General features: G+C 45.9%; 1 protein-coding gene across 1 annotated transcript in view; it reads left to right on the plus strand.

Moving 5' to 3' along the window:
- Positions 1-19,251, plus strand: part of LOC110490011 (E3 ubiquitin-protein ligase RNF152) — a 129,185-nt gene extending 109,934 nt beyond the window's left edge. Inside the window, exon 2 of the mRNA XM_021563088.2 lies at positions 15,166-19,251. Within this exon, the coding sequence (XP_021418763.1) occupies positions 15,640-16,284 (645 nt within the window). The 5' untranslated portion in view covers positions 15,166-15,639 and the 3' untranslated portion in view covers positions 16,285-19,251. The remainder of the gene's footprint in view (positions 1-15,165) is intronic.
- Positions 19,252-21,331: the final 2,080 nt, after the last annotated feature.

Raw genomic sequence — 21,331 nt, forward strand, 5'->3', positions numbered from 1 at the left:
AATAAATACATTTGCCTTTCTCAGGACCCTGTCTTTCAAGGATAATTTGTAAAAATCCAAATAACTTCACAGATCTTCAATGTGAAGGATTTAAACACTGTTTCCCATGCTTGTTCAATGAATCATAAATAATTAATGAACATGCACCTGTGGAACAGTCATTAAGACACTAACAGCTTACAGACAGTAGGCAATTAAGGTCACAGTTATGACAATTTAGGACATTAAAGAGGCCTTTCTATGCCCAGGGTCCCTGCTCATCTGCATGAATATGCCTTAGGCATGCTGCAATGAGGCATGAGGACTGCAGATGTGGCCAGGGCAATAAATTGCAATGTCCGTACTGTGAGACACCTAAGACAGTGCTACAGGGAGACAGGACGGACAGCTGATCGTCCTTCCAGTGGCAGACCACGTGTAACAACACCTGCACAGGATCGGTACAGCCGACCATCACACCTGCGGTACAGGTACAGGATGGCAACAACAACTGCCCGAGCTACACCAGGAACGCACAATCCCTCAATCATTGCTCAAACTGTCCTCAATAGGCTGAGAGAGGCTGGATTGAGGGCTTGTAGGCCTCTTGTAAGGAAGGTCCTCACCAGACATCAACGTTGCCCATAGGCAAACCCGCTGGACCAGACAGGACTGGTAAAAAGTGCTCGTCTCACCAAGGGTGATGGTCGGATTCGCGTTTATCATCGGAGGAGAGCGTTACACCAAGGCCTGTTCTCTGGAGCAGGATCGATTTGGAGGTGGAGGGTCCATCATGGTCTGGGGCGGTGTGTCAAAGCATCATCGGACTGAGCTTGTTGTCATTGCAGGCAATCTCAATGCTGTGTGTTACAGGGAATACATCCTCCTCCCTCATGTGATACCCTTCCTGCAGGCTCATCCTGACACGACACTCCAGCATGACAATGCCACCAGCCATACTGCTCGTTCTGTGTGTGATTTCCTGCAAGACAGGAATGTCAGTGTTCTGCCATGGCCAGCGAATAACCCACAACTCAATCCCATTGAGCATGTCTGGGACCTGTTGGATCGGAGGGTGAGGGCCATTCTACCCAGAAATGTCCGGGAACTTGCAGGTGCCTTGGTGGAAGAGTGGGGTAACATCTCAGAGCAAGAACTGGCAAATCTGGTGCAGTCCATGAGGAGGAGATGCACTGCAGTACTTAATGCAGCTGGTGGTCACACCAGATACTGACTGTTACTTTTGATTTTGACCCCACCTTGTTCAGGGACACATTATTCCATATCTGTTAGTCGCATGTCTGTGAAACTTGTTCAGTTTATGTCTCAGTTGTTGAATTTTGTTATGTTCATACAAATATTTACACGTTAAGTTTGCTGAAAATAATTGCAGTTGACAGTGAGAGGACGTTTCTTTTTTTGCTGAGTTCATGATCACTTGATGAGAAACAGCGTCTGCAGCCTGAGGAAAGGAACAGAGCGCAAGATTTTTTTTGCAACTTTCTCAAATCATAATTCAGCTCATATGTTTTGATTTCTAAAACATAAGGTTTGTATTATTCACAACTAAAGTTTCCAAATAACTCTAAATCTAGCGTATAGGACCTGTTTCAAATGATCACTTTTATGCATAACATAGCCACTTCATATGTGCATGCACACGCTCTTGAATAGGAAAAATATCCTTTCTATTTTTTTCAGCTAAATTCAATTATATTCTTCTTACTATAAAATAATTTAACATAAAATAATGGCACTGGGCTTATGCACATATTTTCTGCTAAATGAACAAGCCAACAGCCTGTGGCATGGTGCATAGCCAGATAACATACAGTAGGCCAATGCAAATTCTGTTCTTCTGAAATACATTGTCTTCATATCATAATGTTTCTTTAGACCTGCCTAAAATAAATTATGTCAGGCCTCCCGGGTGGCGCAGTGGTCTAGGCCACTAGACTACCGCGCCACCCGGGAGACCACTAGAGACCCTGGTAGTAGCTACTATCTTGTCTCATCGCTACAACTCCCGTACGGGCTCAGGAGAGACGAAGGTTGAAAGTCATGTGTCCTCCGATACACAACCCAACCAAGCCGCACTGCTTCTTAACAGAGCGCGCATCCAACCCGGAAGCCAGCCGCACCAATGTGTCGGAGGAAACACTGTACACCTGGCAACCTTTGTTAGCGCGCACTGCGCCCGGCCCGCCACAGGAGTCGCTGGTGCGTGATGAGACAAGGATATCCCTACCGGCCAACCCCTCCCTAACCTGGACGACGCTAGGCCAATTGTGCGTTGCCCCACGGACCTCCCGGTCGTGGCCGGTTACGGCCTGGGCGCGAACCCAGAGTCTCTGGTGGCACAACTGGCGCTGCAGGACACTGCCACTGCGCCACCCAGGAGGCCCTGGTGGCACATTCTAGAAGGGCAAGGGAGGGAGTCAAATCCAGACTCATTGCATAGAAGAAACAAACATTTGTGAGTGTGGAGTTTGGCCAGAGCAATGAGTCTGGGTAGCCAGGCTTATCTTTTACTCAATTGTATTTAATTATAGAATGGGTTGATGCCATTGAATATAGAAGATAGAGACATTGTATCATCAGTTGGATCTGGTTAGGTATTACTATAATATTGATTGTTTGCAAGCCATGACTGACATCAAGCAAAGGATACTAAACCTGGATAGGTGGATAGAAGCTTCTTATTTCACATTGAGTTAACAACATTAAGGCCGGATTCAATCGAACAGCTATACACCTGTTAAAGACAATGTTCCCATGGTTATGGAGACCGCATGCATACATCCGCTAGTGCTGAGCGATTGGCGGGGTGGGGGTTATTAAACAACATCTTGGTTTTGTTTTTTTCCGGCTCCGATTACACTTTTACGCCTGCTACGTTAGGTTAAGTACACACAGACTGTATAGAACGCATTAGAGAGACATGTATACAACACAACGACGAGAAGGATAGAGACAGTTCATGGAAGTATGCCTTATCTCCTTTGAAGAACTAGTAAAATACGTTTGTCAGACAGCCCTGAGGCATACTTAGGCAGGCTAGCCTAGCTAAATAGGATGACTAAAGACAGTACATTATAGGGAGCACAGAGATAACTTTAGATGGTCTGGCTGGCTCCTACTGCCTGAGCAGAGATGAGATGATGACTGAAGCCCTTTCCTGCAGAATGACTAAAGTGCCCTCTAGTGTCCTCATGGGTGGAATATTATTAATATTTTTCATAATTTCATAATTAATAAACATGATTTATTTTTAACCAATGCAATTCTGGTGTTTCTATGTCAAATGGTTTTGTTATATTTCTGTCTCATGTGATCTATTTAAAGTGTAATATTGGGAGGCAAATGCAACATGTAATACATGGTACAGGTGTATTTTCTTTAAACCCGTAACCATGTTTGTGAGGTGTATACTTTTATTTCAAAGTAGATTTGTTTAATTAAGACTACCAAGGAACACTCTGTGTGACCCTGATTTAGCCCACTGCAGTTAAAGGTTAAGGAATTAAAAATAATAAAGTAATCAAATAAAAACAGATATACACAACTAAAATATTTTATTATTCCTATTTTTCTGTGGATGTCTACTCAATGTGGATCTGACAATGGAATATTTTCAACGTTTTGGCAATTGAATGTTCGCAATTTTCAGCTGTAGAATTTCCATCAAAAAGCTCTAAAATCATTTTAATGTCATTCTTCTATAAAAAAAAAAGAATATCCGCTCAATTGGAAATTCATACATGAAAATATACTACAGTTTACTATACAATACTACAGTACTTACTATAGAATTAAACTGTAGTATACTGTAGAATATGATAATACACACTATATTATCCCTCGATCATGTGTAGTACTGACAATAGAACAGTGGCGATTTTAGCCTGTAAATCTTGTTGGAGCTAAATAAATTAAGTTTTATGTATGCCATCAAAGCCACTTCACAATACAACACTAGCCAATACATGAATTGCTGTCTTTAGTCCACAAAAACACTACAGTGAATAGTACAGTAAATTCCGCAAAAACACTACAGTATTTATACATTTACACGGTAAGCATTGTGTGGACAGCACTGTTATGATAAAATTGTTTATCCTCAGAAAGACCACTTTCTCAAATGATTAACGGCACATTATTTCTTATTTTTCTATGGACATTTCTATGGAAATTTAGCCAGCTGAGACATTCAATTAATAAGAATGGCTCTATTGTTATGTCTAGTCTGTCCAGTTTTCCACCAGGGTGTGTTCATAAGAAAGGAAAGGTAGCCAAGAAACTTGTCAAATATTGGCGTTGGAGGAGATGCAAGCTCCTCAAGAGATTTATGATCACCTCCCTCTCCAGGACACACACACATACTCCTCTGCCTCTTCAGCTGTTTCACTGATGTATCCCAGAGGTAGTGGAGTGTGTATGTGTTGGTCACACTCATGTGGGTGTGTGGGCCAGAGCCCATATAGTACCGATGCCCGGCAGGCTCTCATACTGCTGATGGAGACTCTGTGTGTGTGTGTGTGTGTGTGTGCTGATGGAGACTGGCTTCTCAAGCTGGAAATTGGCATAATGTGTCCTACAGCGGTCTGCTGCACAGGCCTCTATCAGGGATTCCATCTGTCCTGGACACACACAAACACACACACTTTTCATAATCGAGATGCCTCCTTCGATGCCTCTTCTCCGTTTCGCCTGCGTGTGATGTATAAGAAAAATGGAGTGGAATTGAGATTAATTGTTGAGTGGAGGATTAACATAGGAGTGAGTGTGGAGCGTAAAAGTGCTTGATAACTCAGACAAGGGTTTGTCCTAGACCTAGCCTCATGCCATGTAATGTCAACTAACCTCCTAGTTTCAATGTACAGAGAGTAAGAGCTTGTGAATCTCAGCCAGAGTTTTTGATCTTTGTACCTGTAAGTAAGTGGCCACTCGTGTGTTAAGTCGTTCACACCTCAAGGCACTTTACACATATGGGGCCAAGCTCCCTGCCATCCAGGACCTCTATACCAGGCGGTGTCAGAAGGCGGCCCTAAAAATTGACAGACTCCAGCCACCCAAGACATAGACTGTTCTCTCTGCTACCTGACAGAAAGCGGTACCGATGCACAAGTCTGGAACCAACAGGACCCTGAACAGCTTTTAACCCCAAGCCATAAGACTGCTAAATATACTGAACAAAATATAAAGTGTTGGTCCCATGTTTTATGAGCTGAAACAAAAGATCCCAGAAATGTTCCATACGCTCAAAAAAAACATATTTCTCTCAAATGTTCTGCACAAATCTGTTTACATCCTTGTTAGTGAGGATTTTTACTTTGCCAAGATAATCCATCCACCAGACAGGTGTGGCATATCAAGAAGCTAATTAAACAGCATGAACATTACAGAGGTACACTTTGTGCTGAGGAAAATAAAAGGCCACTCTATAATGTGCAGTTTTGTGATACAACACAATGCCTCCGATGTCTCAAGTTTGTGGGAGTGTGCAATTGTAATGCTGACTGCGGGAATGTTCACCAGAGCTGTTGCCAGATAACTGAAAGTTAAATTCTTTACCATAAGCTGCCTCCAGCGTCATTTTAGAGAATTTAGCATTACATCCAACCGGACTAAAAAACGCAGACCACGTGTAACCACGCCAGCCCAGGACCTTCACATCTGGCTTATTCACCTGCAGGATCGTATGAGACCAGACAACTGATGAAACTGAGGAGCATTTATGTCTGTAATAAAGCCATTTTGTGGGTGAAAACTCATTCTGATTGGCCGGGCCTTGCTCCCAAGTGGGTGATCCTATGCCCACCCAGGCCCACCCTTGGCTTTGCCCCTGCTCTGTCATGTGAAATCCATAGATTAGTGCCTAAGGCATTTATTTAAACTGACTGATTTCCTTATATGAACTGTAACTCAGTGAAATTGTCGCATGTTGCGTTTATATTTTTTGTTAACCAAATAGCTACCCAGACTATTTAACCATCTGCATTGATAGTCCCTTTTTTGCACCGTTTTTTGTCTCATGTCATACGCTGCTGCTACTGGTTATCATCTGTCCCTTTATTCCTAGTTATATGTACTTATCTACCTCAATTACCTCATACCCCTGCACATCAACTCAGTACTGGTACCCTGCGTATATAGCTAAGTCATTGTTATTCATTTTGTATTCATTGTTACGTGTTTTACTTTTCTATTTCGCAATTTTCTTTCTCTCTGCATTGTTAGGAGGGCCCGTAAGTAAGCGTTTCACTGTTAGTCTACACCTGTTGTTTACGAAGCATTTGACGAATAAGGGAAATACGGAAATTGTGTGCCATTTTGGATTCAAACTTGGTCCTCTCTTTCTGAAGGTAATAGGCGTTGACCTGGGTTTCTTTTTCCATCCTCTCCTCTCTTCTTTTGTCTTCCTCCCCTGCTACATTCCTCACCTCCCTCTCTGACTTGCTCCAACAAGTTTATCATTTTTGAGAATGTGTGTGTGTGTGTCCCTGGTTATTTTCAGCAGCTGTCAGTGAGGAAGAGTGAATGTTCTCCCTCTGCTGATTGTCCTTGCTGTGGAGCGAGACAAGGGAGACTGGAGGGACAGAGAGTGTGTTTGTGTGTTACAGCCCCTCTCAGCTGAGGGAGTGTGTCTGTCCTTTCAGATGGTCCCAGGGGCCCAGAAGGGCTGTGAGGAGGGGACAGGGGGCACGAGTAGGGCACTCACCATCATTACTAAATCATATTCCCTTCCTTGCACAGTCATATGATATGATGGACCAAACCTTGACTGATACTAAGACTTTTTAAAATTCATTCACAGTTGCTTTTGAGGGTTTTCTAGAGGATGTTTGACAGTGAAGTGTGTTCTCTCCCACACTAGGTGAAAATGAGTCACAGAACTATAATGTCAGAGAAAGGGAGCGAGAGTGAGGGTAAATAACAGAGAATAGAGGGGAGATGGAAGTGGATGAAGGAGGTAAAGAGAGAAGAGTGGAAGAGTGGGTGTATAGGAATATTGAATCACAAAGAATTTCTGCCAGATCAAAGCTAATCCTTAGTTTAGGAAGGGTTTTTACTAATACCCCTGGCTGTCTTACCCCTCAAAGGCAGGGCTTTCTTTATCTTTCTCTCTTCTTCTCCATCAGTCTCTCCGCCCTCTCTCTCATCCCCTTCAACTTTAAAATTACAGATTTTTCTGCATTTGACTTGACTTTGACATGGTGGTAGAGAACGCAGAATGATTTAGAGAAACTAGGTCACGCGGATAGTGAGGAGAGAAGCGGGTATCGCGTCAGGACCAACTCAGAAAGATACATTTTGCCTGGGAAGGGAGAGAGGAAAAGAGGGGGGGGGATGCTAACCACTCCAAATGGGTTGTGTTAACAATGGATTTAGCAACCTAACAAGTCAGACACCTTTGTATCCCAAATGGCACCCTATTCCCTAACTAGTGCACTACTTTTGACCAGGGCCCATAGGGAATGGGATGCCATTTGGGACACAACGGTCTTTTCCACATGGACGTCTTCACAATGGCTGCAAGTCCATTACAACGTGGGAACAAACAGGTGTAAGAGCTGAGGGGTTTAACTTGACAAGATCTAATTTGCCAATACTGTTGACATGACTGTAGAGCTCTCCAAACTCATTCCTGGACAGCTACCATCCTGTAGGTTTTCATTCCTAACACGATAGGAACGTATTTCCTCCAACGTTATAATGAAAAAGTACCTCTCGGTCCCAAACCACAAGTTTTCTGGAGACTTGTGGGAGGAGTGCTGATGAAGTCTCCCGCTGTATGTGCTTTCGGTAGCCTGATTTTTTATTTTTATTTTTTTTTTTACCTTTATTTAACCAGGCAAGTCAGTTAAGAACAAATTCTTATTTTCAATGACAGCCTGGGAACAGTGGGTTAACTGCCTGTTCAGGGGCAGAACGACAGATTTGTACCTTGTCAGCTCGGGGGTTTGAACTCGCAACCTTCCGGTTGGAACGCTCTAACCACCAACGCTCTAACCACTAGGCTACCCTCCAGACTGAGGAGAAGTCCGCACACAATACATCCCTGACCATCTCATGAAGTGGTCAGCCAGATCTGAACACAATCAGACCACAAAGCGATGTTTGTGCATCTAGACCCTTCTTTTCAATGCAATATTTGTTTTCTGATAGCAGAAGTTACATGTAAGGCTCAAGTGTAGACACTATCTAAGTTACTAAGACATGTGGCTAATACCGTACAAGCTACAGTGTCCCTATAAGGCTTAGAGATGGAAGAGGAAAGACGAATCTCAATTTACTTTGAGTCCAAACCTCATTTCACACTCCCAACTCACAGGAAAATAAAGCGTAGGAAGAGATCCTCATTAGCATTTTAACAGCAATATTTTGACAGAACCTAATCATCTATCTGCAATGTACATGGATTAACTAACATGGCTGATATGATTATGCAAGATGAAGTGTGGGAGTAAGAAAAACCAAAACAAACTTTCACAGAGCCTGTGCAAACTAATGGGGTATTAAACAGATCACAACATTTCCTTTGCAACTTTGGGCGTTCACCCTCACATTTCAAGTCCTCCATGAAAGCAGGCTGCTAAGAGAAGGACAAACTCATTTGCTTTCATGGAGGACTGGCTTGAATTCTGAGGATGACCACACAAATTATTTTCACCATGAGCAAAATCTATTGGTTTTCAATCCAAAGTTGCAAAGAAATGTTGTGATCTGTTTAATAGACACTTAAGAGCACAAGCAAAATGGATGAAAAAGTGGTGGTATAGCAGCAACAGCGGCATCTAGTGATCAAAAACTGAGACTTATTTTTGGTAAATAATGCAGACGACTTCAATGACTCATTTCTCTGAACAGTGGGGGAAAAAAACATCAGATTCACAGGGAATACATTACATAGTATAAAGTAGCAATTCTCCAAGCTGCATCTTTATAATACTTGTCAATCATGGAGAACTGACACTGTATACTGGTTGTTGAGGTGGGATTGCCGTGGGGCTTGGGGGATCTGTGGGTTGCTTTTGACAAATGTTTTGTATTCCTCATGCCTTACTCATTGGTAGGATGAAGTCTGTTCCATATCCAATGTTGGGTACTATATTTATTTAATATTATCTGAATCCTGTAAACTAAAATGGGCAATTTGGGTGCAATCAATAGCTAATTGATTGCACCCAAATTGCCCATTTTAGTTTACAGGATTCAGATAATATTAAATATTTCCCTGAAATCAATTCAAATGTAAACAAAATAATGTTTCAGAAATGCCAATCTTACCTGTTTCTAAGTACAGGAACGATTTCAGAACAATCTGAGATGGTGGGTGTCATGGCTTGCTTAAATGACATGGAATGAATCACTTGGGGCTCCGGGTGGCACAGTGGTCTAAGGCACTGCATCTCAGTGCTTGATGCATCACTACATCACCCTGGTTTGAATCAAGTCGGTATCACAACCAGCTGTGATTGGTGTGTGGCACTACCCAGGGGGAAATGAGGGAGACAAAGGCTGCCTGTTAAATGGCACCCTATTCCCCCATAAGTCTCTGGCCAAAGGAGTGCACTATATTTGGAATAGGGTGCTATTTGGGGGACACACAAAGCCAACATGCTCCTGCTTTTAGAAATGATGCCCACTTCTAAACACACACACTTTTATTAGATTTTTTTATTTCACCTTTATTTGACAAGGTAGGCCAGTTGAGAACAAGTTCTCATGTACAACTGCTGTCATGTATTGTCATGTTGTGTCCTGTTCCTGTTCTTTCTCTTCACCCTGTCTCCCTCTGCTGGTCGTATTAGGTTACCTTTTCTTCCCCTCTTTCCCCCAGCTGTTCCTTGTCTTCTCTAACTACCTCGTTCACCCCTTTTCCCACCTGTTCCCTTTTTCCCTCTGATTAGGTCTCTATATCTCTCTCTGTTTCTGCTTCTGTCTTTGTCGGATTCTCGTTTGTGTTACTCATGCCTGAACCAGACTATCGTCGTGTTTGCTGCAACCTTGTCCTGTCCTGTCGGAATCTGCCTGTCCATCTGAGCCTACGTGTGTTTCGTCATTAAAGAAACTCTGTTTTGTTAATTCGCTTTTGGGTCCTCATTCACGCACCTGACAGAAGAATCCGACCAAGAATGGACCCAGCGACTTCGGATCCTCTCCACTCAGCCGTCGAGATCCAGGGAGCGATGCTAGGCAGACACGAGCAGGAATTATCTGCTGCTCGACATGCCGTTGAGACCCTGGCCACCCAAGTCTCCAACCTCACAGAACAGGTTCACCATCTCCGCCTCGATCCACCGGCCACTTCCAGGGCTTTCGAATCTCCGGAGCCCAGAATCAATAACCCGCCGTGTTACTCTGGGGAGCCCACTGAATGCCGCTCGTTCCTCACCCAGTGTGATATTGTGTTTTCTCTCCAGCCCAACACTTACTCCAGGAGCACTGCTCGCATCGCCTACGTCATATCTCTCCTTACTGGACGGGCTCGTGAGTGGGGCACGGCAATCTGGGAGGCAAGGGATGAGTGTACTAACCAGTATCAGGACTTTAAGGAGGAGATGATACGGGTTTTTGATCGATCTGTTTTTGGGGAGGAGGCTTCCAGGGTCCTGTCTTCCCTATGTCAAGGTAATCGATCCATAACAGACTACTCTATTGAGTTTCGCACTCTTGCTGCCTCCAGTGGCTGGAACGAGCCGGCTTTGCTCGCTCGTTTTCTGGAGGGTCTCCGCGCAGAGGTAAAGGATGAGATTCTCTCCCGGGAGGTTCCTTCCAGCGTGGATTCCTTGATTGAACTCGCTATTCGCATTGAGCGACGGGTTGATCTTCGTCACCGAGCTCGTGGAAAGGAGCTCGCGTTCTCCGTTGCCCCCCTCTCCGCATCACTACCATCTTCCTCTGCCGGCTCGGGTGCTGAGCCTATGCAGCTGGGAGGTATCCGCATCTCGACTAAAGAGAGGGAACGGAGAATCACCAACCGCCTCTGTCTCTATTGCGGTTCCGCTGGTCATTTTGTCACTTCATGTCCAGTAAAAGCCAGAGCTCATCAGTAAGCGGAGGGCTACTGGTGAGCGCTACTACTCCTGTCTCTCCTTCAAGATCCTGCACTACCTTGTCGGTCCATCTACGCTGGACCGGTTCGTCAGCTTCCTGCAGTGCCTTGATAGACTCTGGGGCGGAGGGCTGTTTTATGGACGAGACCTGGGCTCGGGAACATGACATTCCTCTCAGACAGTTAAGGGAGCCCACGGCCTTGTTCGCCTTGGATGGTAGTCCTCTCCCCAGGATTCAGCGTGAGACGCTACCTTTAACCCTCACTGTCTCTGGTAATCATAGCGAAACCATTTCTTTTTTAATTTTTCGTTCACCTTTTACACCTGTTGTTTTGGGCCATCCCTGGCTAGTTTGTCATAATCCTTCTATTAATTGGTCTAGTAATTCTATCCTCTCCTGGAACGTCTCTTGTCATGTGAAATGTTTAATGTCTGCTATCCCTCCTGTTTCCTCTGTCTCTTCTTCACAGGAGGAGCCTGGTGATTTGACAGGGGTGCCGGAGGAATATCACGATCTGCGCACGGTGTTCAGTCGGTCCAGGGCCACCTCTCTTCCTCCACACCGGTCGTATGATTGTAGTATTGATCTCCTTCCGGGAACCACTCCCCCCCCGGGGTAGACTATACTCTCTGTCGGCTCCCGAACGTAAGGCTCTCGAAGATTATTTGTCTGTAGCTCTTGCCGCCGGTACCATAGTCCCCTCCTCCTCTCCCGCCGGAGCGGGGTTTTTTTTTGTTAAGAAGAAGGACGGGTCCCTGCGCCCCTGCATAGATTATCGAGGGCTGAATGACATAACAGTGAAGAATCGTTATCCGCTTCCTCTTATGTCTTCAGCCTTCGAGATCCTGCAGGGAGCCAGGTTTTTCACTAAGTTGGACCTTCGTAACGCTTACCATCTCGTGCGCATCAGGGAGGGGGACGAGTGGAAGACGGCGTTTAACACTCCGTTAGGGCACTTTGAATACCGGGTTCTTCCTTTCGGCCTCGCTAACGCTCCAGCTGTCTTTCAGGCATTAGTCAATGATGTCCTGAGAGACATGCTGAACATCTTTGTTTTCGTTTACCTTGACGATATCCTGATTTTTTCACCGTCACTCCAGATTCATGTTCAGCACGTTCGACGTGTCCTCCAGCGCCTTTTAGAGAATTGTCTTTTTGTGAAGGCTGAGAAGTGCACTTTTCATGCCTCCTCCGTCACATTTCTCGGTTCTGTTATTTCCGCTGAAGGCATTAAGATGGATCCCGCTAAGGTCCAAGCTGTCATTGATTGGCCCGTCCCTAAGTCACGCGTCGAGCTGCAGCGCTTTCTCGGCTTCGCGAACTTCTATCGTCGTTTCATCCGTAATTTCGGTCAGGTGGCAGCTCCTCTCACAGCCCTTACTTCTGTCAAGACGTGCTTTAAGTGGTCCGTTTCCGCCCAGGGAGCTTTTGATCTCCTCAAGAATCGTTTTACATCCGCACCTATCCTTGTTACACCTGACGTCTCTAGACAGTTCATTGTCGAGGTTGACGCGTCAGAGGTGGGCGTGGGAGCCATTCTTTCTCAGCGCTCCCTCTCTGACGACAAGGTCCACCCTTGCGCGTATTTTTCTCATCGCCTGTCGCCGTCGGAACGTAACTATGATGTGGGAAACCGCGAACTGCTCGCCATCCGCTTAGCCCTAGGCGAATGGCGACAGTGGTTGGAGGGGGCGACCGTTCCTTTTGTCGTTTGGACTGACCATAGGAACCTTGAGTACATCCGTTCTGCCAAACGACTTAATGCGCGTCAGGCGCGCTGGGCGCTGTTTTTCGCTCGTTTCGAGTTCGTGATTTCTTATCGTCCGGGCTCTAAGAACACCAAGCCTGATGCTTTATCTCGTCTCTTCAGTTCTTCAGTAGCCTCCACTGACCCCGAGGGGATTCTCCCTGAGGGGCGTGTTGTCGGGTTGACTGTCTGGGGAATTGAGAGGCAGGTAAAGCAAGCACTCACTCACACTCCGTCGCCGCGCGCTTGTCCTAGGAACCTTTTTTTCGTTCCCGTTCCTACTCGTCTGGCCGTTCTCCAGTGGGCTCACTCTGCCAAGTTAGCCGGCCACCCTGGCGTTCGGGGTACGCTTGCTTCCATTCGCCAGCGTTTTTGGTGGCCCACCCGGGAGCATGACACGCGTCGTTTCGTGGCTGCTTGTTCGGTCTGCGCGCAGACTAAGTCCGGTAACTCCCCTCCTGCCGGCCGTCTCAGGCCGCTTCCCATTCCCTCTCGACCGTGGTCTCACATCGCCTTAGATTTTGTCACCGGACTGCCTTCGTCAGCGGGGAAGACTGTTATTCTTACGGTTGTCGATAGGTTCTCTAAGGCGGCTCATTTTATTCCCCTTGCTAAGCTTCCTTCTGCTAAAGAGACGGCACAAATCATCATCGAGAATGTTTTCAGAATTCATGGCCTTCCGTCAGACGTCGTTTCGGACAGAGGTCCGCAATTCACGTCTCAATTTTGGAGGGAGTTTTGCCGTTTGATTGGGGCTTCCGTCAGTCTCTCTTCCGGCTTTCACCCCCAGTCTAACGGTCAAGCAGAACGGGCCAATCAGACTATTGGTCGCATCTTACGCAGTCTTTCTTTTCGCAACCCTGCGTCTTGGTCAGAACAGCTCCCCTGGGCAGAATACGCCCACAACTCGCTTCCTTCGTCTGCGACCGGGCTATCTCCTTTTCAGAGTAGCCTCGGGTACCAGCCTCCGCTGTTCTCATCTCAGTTCGCCGAGTCCAGCGTCCCCTCCGCTCAGGCTTTTGTCCAACGTTGCGAGCGCACCTGGAAGAGGGTCAGGTCTGCACTTGGCCGTTATAGGGCGCAGACTGTGAGAGCTGCTTATAAGCGTAGAACTAAGAGTCCTAGATATTGTCGCGGTCAGAGAGTTTGGCTCTCCACTCAGAACCTTCCCCTTAAGACAGCTTCTCGCAAGTTGACCCCGCGGTTCATTGGTCCGTTCCGTATTTCTCAGATCATTAATCCTGTCGCAGTGCGACTTCTTCTTCCGCGATATCTTCATCGCGTCCACCCGGTCTTCCATGTCTCCTGTGTTAAGCCCGTTCTTCGCGCCCCCGCTCGTCTTCCCCCCCCCCCCCCATCCTTTCGAGGGCGCACCTATCTACAGGGTCCGTAAGATTTTGGACATGGGTCCTCGGGGCCGTGGTCACCAGTACCTAGTGGATTGGGAGGGGTACGGTCCTGAGGAAAGGAGTTGGGTTCCCTCTCGGGACGTGCTGGACCGTTCGCTGATCGATGATTTCCTCCGTTGCCGCCAGGTTTCCTCCTCGAGTGCGCCAGGAGGCGCTCGGTGAGTGGGGGGGTACTGTCATGTATTGTCATGTTGTGTCCTGTTCCTGTTCTTTCTCTTCACCCTGTCTCCCTCTGCTGGTCGTATTAGGTTACCTTTTCTTCCCCTCTTTCCCCCAGCTGTTCCTTGTCTTCTCTAACTACCTCGTTCACCCCTTTTCCCACCTGTTCCCTTTTTCCCTCTGATTAGGTCTCTATATCTCTCTCTGTTTCTGCTTCTGTCTTTGTCGGATTCTCGTTTGTGTTACTCATGCCTGAACCAGACTATCGTCGTGTTTGCTGCAACCTTGTCCTGTCCTGTCGGAATCTGCCTGTCCATCTGAGCCTACGTGTGTTTCGTCATTAAAGAAACTCTGTTTTGTTAATTCGCTTTTGGGTCCTCATTCACGCACCTGACAACTGCGACCTGGCCAAGATAAAGCAAAGCAGTGCGATAAAAACAACACACATAAACAAACGTACAGTCAATAACACAATAGAAAAATCTATGTACAGTGTGTGCAAATGTAGAAGATTAGGGAGGTAAGGCAATAAATAGGTCATAGAGGCGAAATAATTACAATTTAGCATTAACACTGGAGTGATAGATGTGCAGATGATGATGTTCAAGTAGAGATACAGGGGTGCAAAAGAGCAAGAAGATAAATAACAATATGGGGATGAGGTAGTTGGGTGTGCTATTTACAGATTGGCTGTGTACAGGTACATTGATCGGTAAGCTGCTCTAACAGCTGATGATTAACAGCTGAACCCTCTCTGTCTCGTGGTCCTCTTCAGCCATTAATGCTGCTGTCTTCTCTCTTGTTTCACAGATGAACCACCATGTGACCTTGATCGTCCTGTGACATCACACCGACACTGAGACGGCGGGTGGGTGGAAGGACACACGGAGGGACGCAGAGCAGAGCACAGAGAGGAGAGCACAGGAGAGGATACATACTTAAACAGCGCAGCTTTGCTGTGAGAAGGATTCAAGCCCCTTGTAGAGGATCTTGATACCATTTGGCTTTCTGCTAATACAGTCAAATAATAAGAGACGTTATTCTTTGTCATCTTGGTTTGTGTTGCAGTAGTCAAAAACACCAGCATTTTACAACAAAGGGTCCCAAGCACCTTTTCATTTGTTTACGCAAGAGGAAAAGAGTTGAGCACGTTCTCGCCTTCTTCTGAAACTAGCCTTGTGAAGCCAGCCTATTCTGTTTATAGTAAGTGAAACGAAACGTGAGCGCAACGGTCAGTCTGCTCGACCAGGCTATCAAGGACCCATAATAACAATCCAACACAAAATGGAGACTCTGTCTCTCTCGCAGGACTCCATCTTGGAGTGTCAGATCTGTTTTAACTACTACAGCCCGCGGCGGAGGCCCAAGCTGCTGGACTGCAGACACACGTGCTGCTCCGTGTGCCTGACCCAGATGAGGTCCAGCCAGAAAGAGATCCGATGCCCCTGGTGCCGCGGCGTCACCAAACTCCCCGCCGGCTTTTCCATATCCCAGCTCCCCGACGACCCCGACATCATCACCGTTATCGCCATTCCGCACGCCTCCGAGCACACGCCGGTCTTTATCCGCCTGCCTAGCAATGGCTGCTACATGCTGCCCCTGCCTGTCGCCAAGGACAGGGCACTGTTACCCGGCGAACTGGGCTGCCGGTTCTTGCCAGGTGGCAGTGGGCAGCAGAAGGTGGATGTGGCGGTGGTGGCTATGCCTGAGTTGCAGCCCCTGCGTCTGGGGATGAGTCTCGAAGGCCTGGAGGAGACAGAGAGAAGGGGAGTCGGGGGAGGTGGTGGTGGTGGAGGGGGGAAGGGCTCCACGTGGTCCGGGGTGTGTACAGTGATCCTGGTAGCCTGCGTCCTGCTCTTTCTCCTGGGAATCGTGCTCCACAACATGTCCTGTATCTCTAAACGCTTTACTGTCATCTCCTGCGGCTGAAGGGAGGGGCCAGAAGGCATGTCAATTAACATGCCTCTCCCACCCCCTACTGTGGCTCCACCCTTCCTCAACCAGGACTATGATGAGAATAAGGGATTTTACACATATCAGGGGTGGCCAAGAAAACTGCCGACAGACACACAGAGAGTGAGACAACCAGGACAACCACGAACAAACTAGGGAAAGAATCTTTCCTCCAATTGTTGACTTGGAGTTATTCTGGATACAAATACTCTCTCCCTCTGATTTGGGGTACCCTATGGACCTGGGGCCAATGGTAATTCACCATGGCCGATCTGTCCTGGTCTGTTTCTTTCTGTGGTCAGTAGAGTTACTTCAGTCAGTGATCATGTTGTTTAGCTAAGTGTCAGTACTGAGTACATATCTCCAGCTGGAGCTGCAATATACATTGTTAGGACCTTTTGGCAGACCTGGGATCAAATACTTGAACAATATTTTCAAAACCTTTAAGGGATTGCTTGAGTCTCTCTGGAGTGACAGGTGGGCAGGGTTTGGCATTTTTGGGACTTTTCTATTGGTTTATTAAGCCAGGAAAGTTTAAACGGGCACAGATGTATTTTAAATAGATTTTTCAAGTAATTGAAACTCAGATCTGCTTCTAGGCTGCTTTTGTCTTTGCTGCGATTTAGCAGTGTATACATTAACTATGTACAGTCCACCAAGCCACCTTTGGCCAAGTGTTGCTCATAAAGAGACTGCATAAAGGGACTGAACAATCAATACTGGTGGTGGTGGTTCACTGTCCCAAATGGCACCCTATTCCTCATATAGTTCTCTATTTTGACCAGGACCTATAGGGCTCTGGTCAAACATAGTAAACTTGAAAAACAAGTATTTCGCTGCATCTTAGATAACATCTGTAAATCTGTGTTTTTTATTTGATATTGAGAATAGGGTGCCATTTGGGAAGCAATGCCTGTGTTTCTTATTTTCTCAGAATCACTTTAACGTTCTGAAAACAGTGTTTACTTACTGTTGCTCCAATATGTAATGCAGTACTGTATGTATGTATGTATGTATGTGTTTGTATTTTGATCAATAATGTGTTAAACACAAAAACAGGGAAATATGTGATTGTGTGTTGTGCTATATACATATAAACCAGCCTATATTTGACAGAAAGCACACACTACATGTATTCAGTAGCCAGCCAGCCTAAAGTAATAATGATTAAGTTACTGTTGAGTATTACAATTATTTGCCTAACCCCGATGCTCTTCACTGAGAACAGATGGTCATTGCTTTTAATATTGAACTCTCTCGCTAAGTCCCAAATGGCACCCTCTTCCCTATATAGTGCACTACTTTTGACCAGTCATAGGTAGTACACTATATAGGGAACGGGGTGCCATTTAGGATGGATCCTATGACTTTGACCTGGTTATCACAAGTGCCCATACACTCTGTCTCTACTATCAATCTCCCTTTAGGTTAATACTATATTTGATGTTTGTATGGGGGGTGTTGGTTCACAGTGAGGTGGAGTGTGGGTACTGGGAGAGGTTAGGAGTGGGCGGGTGGGGAGTCCCCATCTTAATGCTAATTGCATTGATTTCTGAACTGTTTTAAATACTTTCTCTTCTATGCCGGTGTTTCTCTTATTCTGTGTTTCAAATGGCATACCATTCCCTGTATAGTGCACTACTTTCAACCGGGGCCGGTAGTGCCCTGGTCAAAGTAGTGCACTATATAGGGAATAGGGTGCAATGTGGGACACATACCATGTCTTCGTTGTTGTTGCCAAAATGATTGTGATCCAGTTTCTACTGTATTAAAGCAATTGAGTGTAAACACCAACAAACAAACAGGGTGAACTATTTTGTATAGCAGCCATGTACAGAATGATTGTATTTATCCTTGTTGTCCTACTTTCTATTTGTGTTCTACATGTTTACTTGTCTGTCTGTCTGTAATAGTAGCCTGGTCTAGAATCAACTCTTATTGCAGCATGTTAGAACCCTTGGTGGACAGTGTTTGGTAAAGATGTGGTTGGACTGGTCTAAGAGCAGTGCTAAAGACAGTGGGTTATTTAGGCACCTTGTTAGGTTTCCAAAATTCCAGTAACTTTCCCAATATTTCCAGAAATCCTGGTTGGAACCAATCACAGCCAGAGAAAGAGGAGGAGGTTGTAGAAATTAGAGATTTCAGTTGTTGTGGGAATTGGCTGTTTAGCTCTTACCTAGGGATAATTGCACTGGGTTTCTAGGCTAGCTAGAGAAAGGGTATGTGCCAAATGGCACCCTATTCCCTTTAAAGTGCACTACTTTTTGCCAGGGCCCCAAAGTGCACTATATAGGGGATAGGGTGCCGTTTGGGATGCAGGCATAGAGGTCATGCAGAGGTTCCATCATGGCCGTTGGTGGCCCCGGCATCTCCCTGCGATACACAGTAACTGGTGGCTCAATAGCTGACAACTTTTTTTTCACTTATTTGTAACAGACATTTTGAGGTGGTGCATATGAGTCAGCAAAGGGGCAATTGATTGTCAGCTATTGATTAACTGATCTAATGATACATAAGCCGCCCTGAGTATTGTTATATTAGACAAACACTGAAGATGTATTGAAAATGCTGTAAATGTATGGTGCCAGTAAACCAGACTAGTTCAGTTACATTGTCTGTAGATAGATACCGCAGTAAACAGCATAAACAGTACCCACTGGGCATATACTTGTTGAATCGATGTTGTTTGAATCAACGTGGAAAACTGATTTGATTTGAAAAAAATACATAAAAAATAAATAAAAAAAACATCCAACTTTTAACCTAAATCCAATGACCTGGTGACATTTTTTGTTGATTTCACGTTGAATTTTACCAAATGTAAATCAAAACTAGATGTTGAACTAATATGGACACAACTCAAGGCCTCACACCCAGCCAGGCTTTGGTTTGGTTCCCAAATTGCTACCTATTCCCTATATAGTGCTGTACTTTTGACCAGAGTCCTATGGGTATCTGTCTCCATCATAGCTAGCCCCTTATCTGAAGGTCTAATGGCCAAAGGATTTCTTTAGGTCAGTGGTGGCTGTTGAGGGGAGGATGGCTCATAGATTGGAATGGAAAGTTACCTTTCCATGTATTCCATTCCAGCCATTACAATGGGCCCGTCGTTGGGTTTAAAGTGGCACCAGCCACCATTGCTTTAGATCAGTGTTGTTTGATGTAATAATACATACAGCCAGTAAAATGACTTGAACCAATGGACTCAATGTGTTGGAAATCCATGTTGTACTGCCAATAGATCCATTGTTAAAAGATGCAATGCATGATGCTTGGGTGGAGTTAGTAGAGGTTGGGGTCTCATATGCAAATGAAGGTAAAGAGGAATGTCAAATAATATACACTGCTCAAAAAAATAAAGGGAACACTAAAATAACACATCCTAGATCTGAATGAATGAAATATTCTTATGAAATACTTTTTTCTTTACATAGTTGAATGTGCTGACAACAAAATCACACAAAAATGATCAATGGAAATCAAATTTATCAACCCATGGAGGTCTGGATTTGGAGTCACACTCAAAATTAAAGTGGAAAACCACACTACAGGCTGATCCAACTTTGATGTAATGTCCTTAAAACAAGTCAAAATTAGGCTCAATAGTGTGTGTGGCCTCCAAGTGCCTGTATGACCTCCCTACAATGCCTGGGCATGCTCCTGATGAGGTGGCGGATGGTCTCCTGAGGGATCTCCTCCCAGACCTGGACTAAAGCATCCGCCAACTCCTGGACAGTCTGTGGTGGATGGAGCGAGACATGATGTCCCAGATATGCTCAATTGGATTCAGGTCTGGGGAACGGGCAGGCCAGTCCATAGCATCAAAGCCTTCCTCTTGCAGGAACTGCTGACACACTCCAGCCACATGAGGTCTTGCATTAGGAGGAACCCAGGGCCAACCACACCAGCATATGGTCTCACAAGGGGTCTGAGGATCTCATCTCGGTACCTAATGGCAGTCAGGCTATCTCTGGCGAGCACATGGAGGGCTGTGCGTTCCCTCAAAGAAATGCCACCCCACACCATGACTGACCCACCGCCAAACCTGTCATGCTGGAGGATGTTGCAGGCAGCAGAACGTTCTCAACGGCGTCTCCAGACTGTCACGTCTGTCACATGTGCTCAGTGTGAACCTGCTTTCATCTGTGAAGAGCACAGGGCGCCAGTGGCGAATTTGCCAATCTTGGTGTTCTCTGGCAAATGCCAAACGTCCTGCACGGTGTTGGGCTGTAAGCACAACCCCCACCTGTGGACGTCGGGCCCTCATACCACCCTCATGGAGTCTGTTTCTGACCGTTTGAGCAGACACATGCACATTTGTGGCCTGCTGGAGGTCATTTTGCAGGGCTCTGGCAGTGCTCCTCCTTGCACAAAGGCGGAGGTAGCGGTCCTGCTGCTGGGTTGTTGCCCTCCTACGGCCTCCTCCACGTCTCCTGATGTACTGGCCTGTCTCCTGGTAGCACATCCATGCTCTGGACACTATGCTGACAGACACAGCAAACCTTCTTGCCACAGCTCACATTGATCTGCCATCCTGGATGAGCTGCACTACCTGAGCCACTTGTGTGGGTTGTAGACTCCGTCTCATGCTACCACTAGAGTGAAAGCACCGCCAGCATTCAAAAGTGACCAAAACATCAGCCAGGAAGCATAGGAACTGAGAAGTGGTCTGTGGTCACCACCTGCAGAACCACTCCTTTATTGGGGGTGTCTTGCTAATTGTCTATAATTTCCACCTGTTGTCTATTCCATTTGCACAACAGCATGTGAAATTTATTGTCAATCAGTTTTGCTTCCTAAGTGGACAATTTGATTTCACAGAAGTGTGATTGACTTGGAGTTACATTGTGTTGTTTGTGTTCCCTTTATTTTTTTGAGCAGTGTAGTTATAAATGGTGTCTGTACACAATGTTTGATGAAGCATTAGAGTGGGGATTTTTGGACTGCATCCCTGAGTAGAATGTATGTCCCAAATGGCACCCTATTTCTTATATAGTGCACTACCTTTGACCAGAGCACTATG

The sequence above is a fragment of the Oncorhynchus mykiss genome, chromosome 15 (assembly GCF_013265735.2).
Source record: "Oncorhynchus mykiss isolate Arlee chromosome 15, USDA_OmykA_1.1, whole genome shotgun sequence".
Taxonomy (NCBI): Eukaryota; Metazoa; Chordata; class Actinopteri; order Salmoniformes; family Salmonidae; genus Oncorhynchus; species Oncorhynchus mykiss.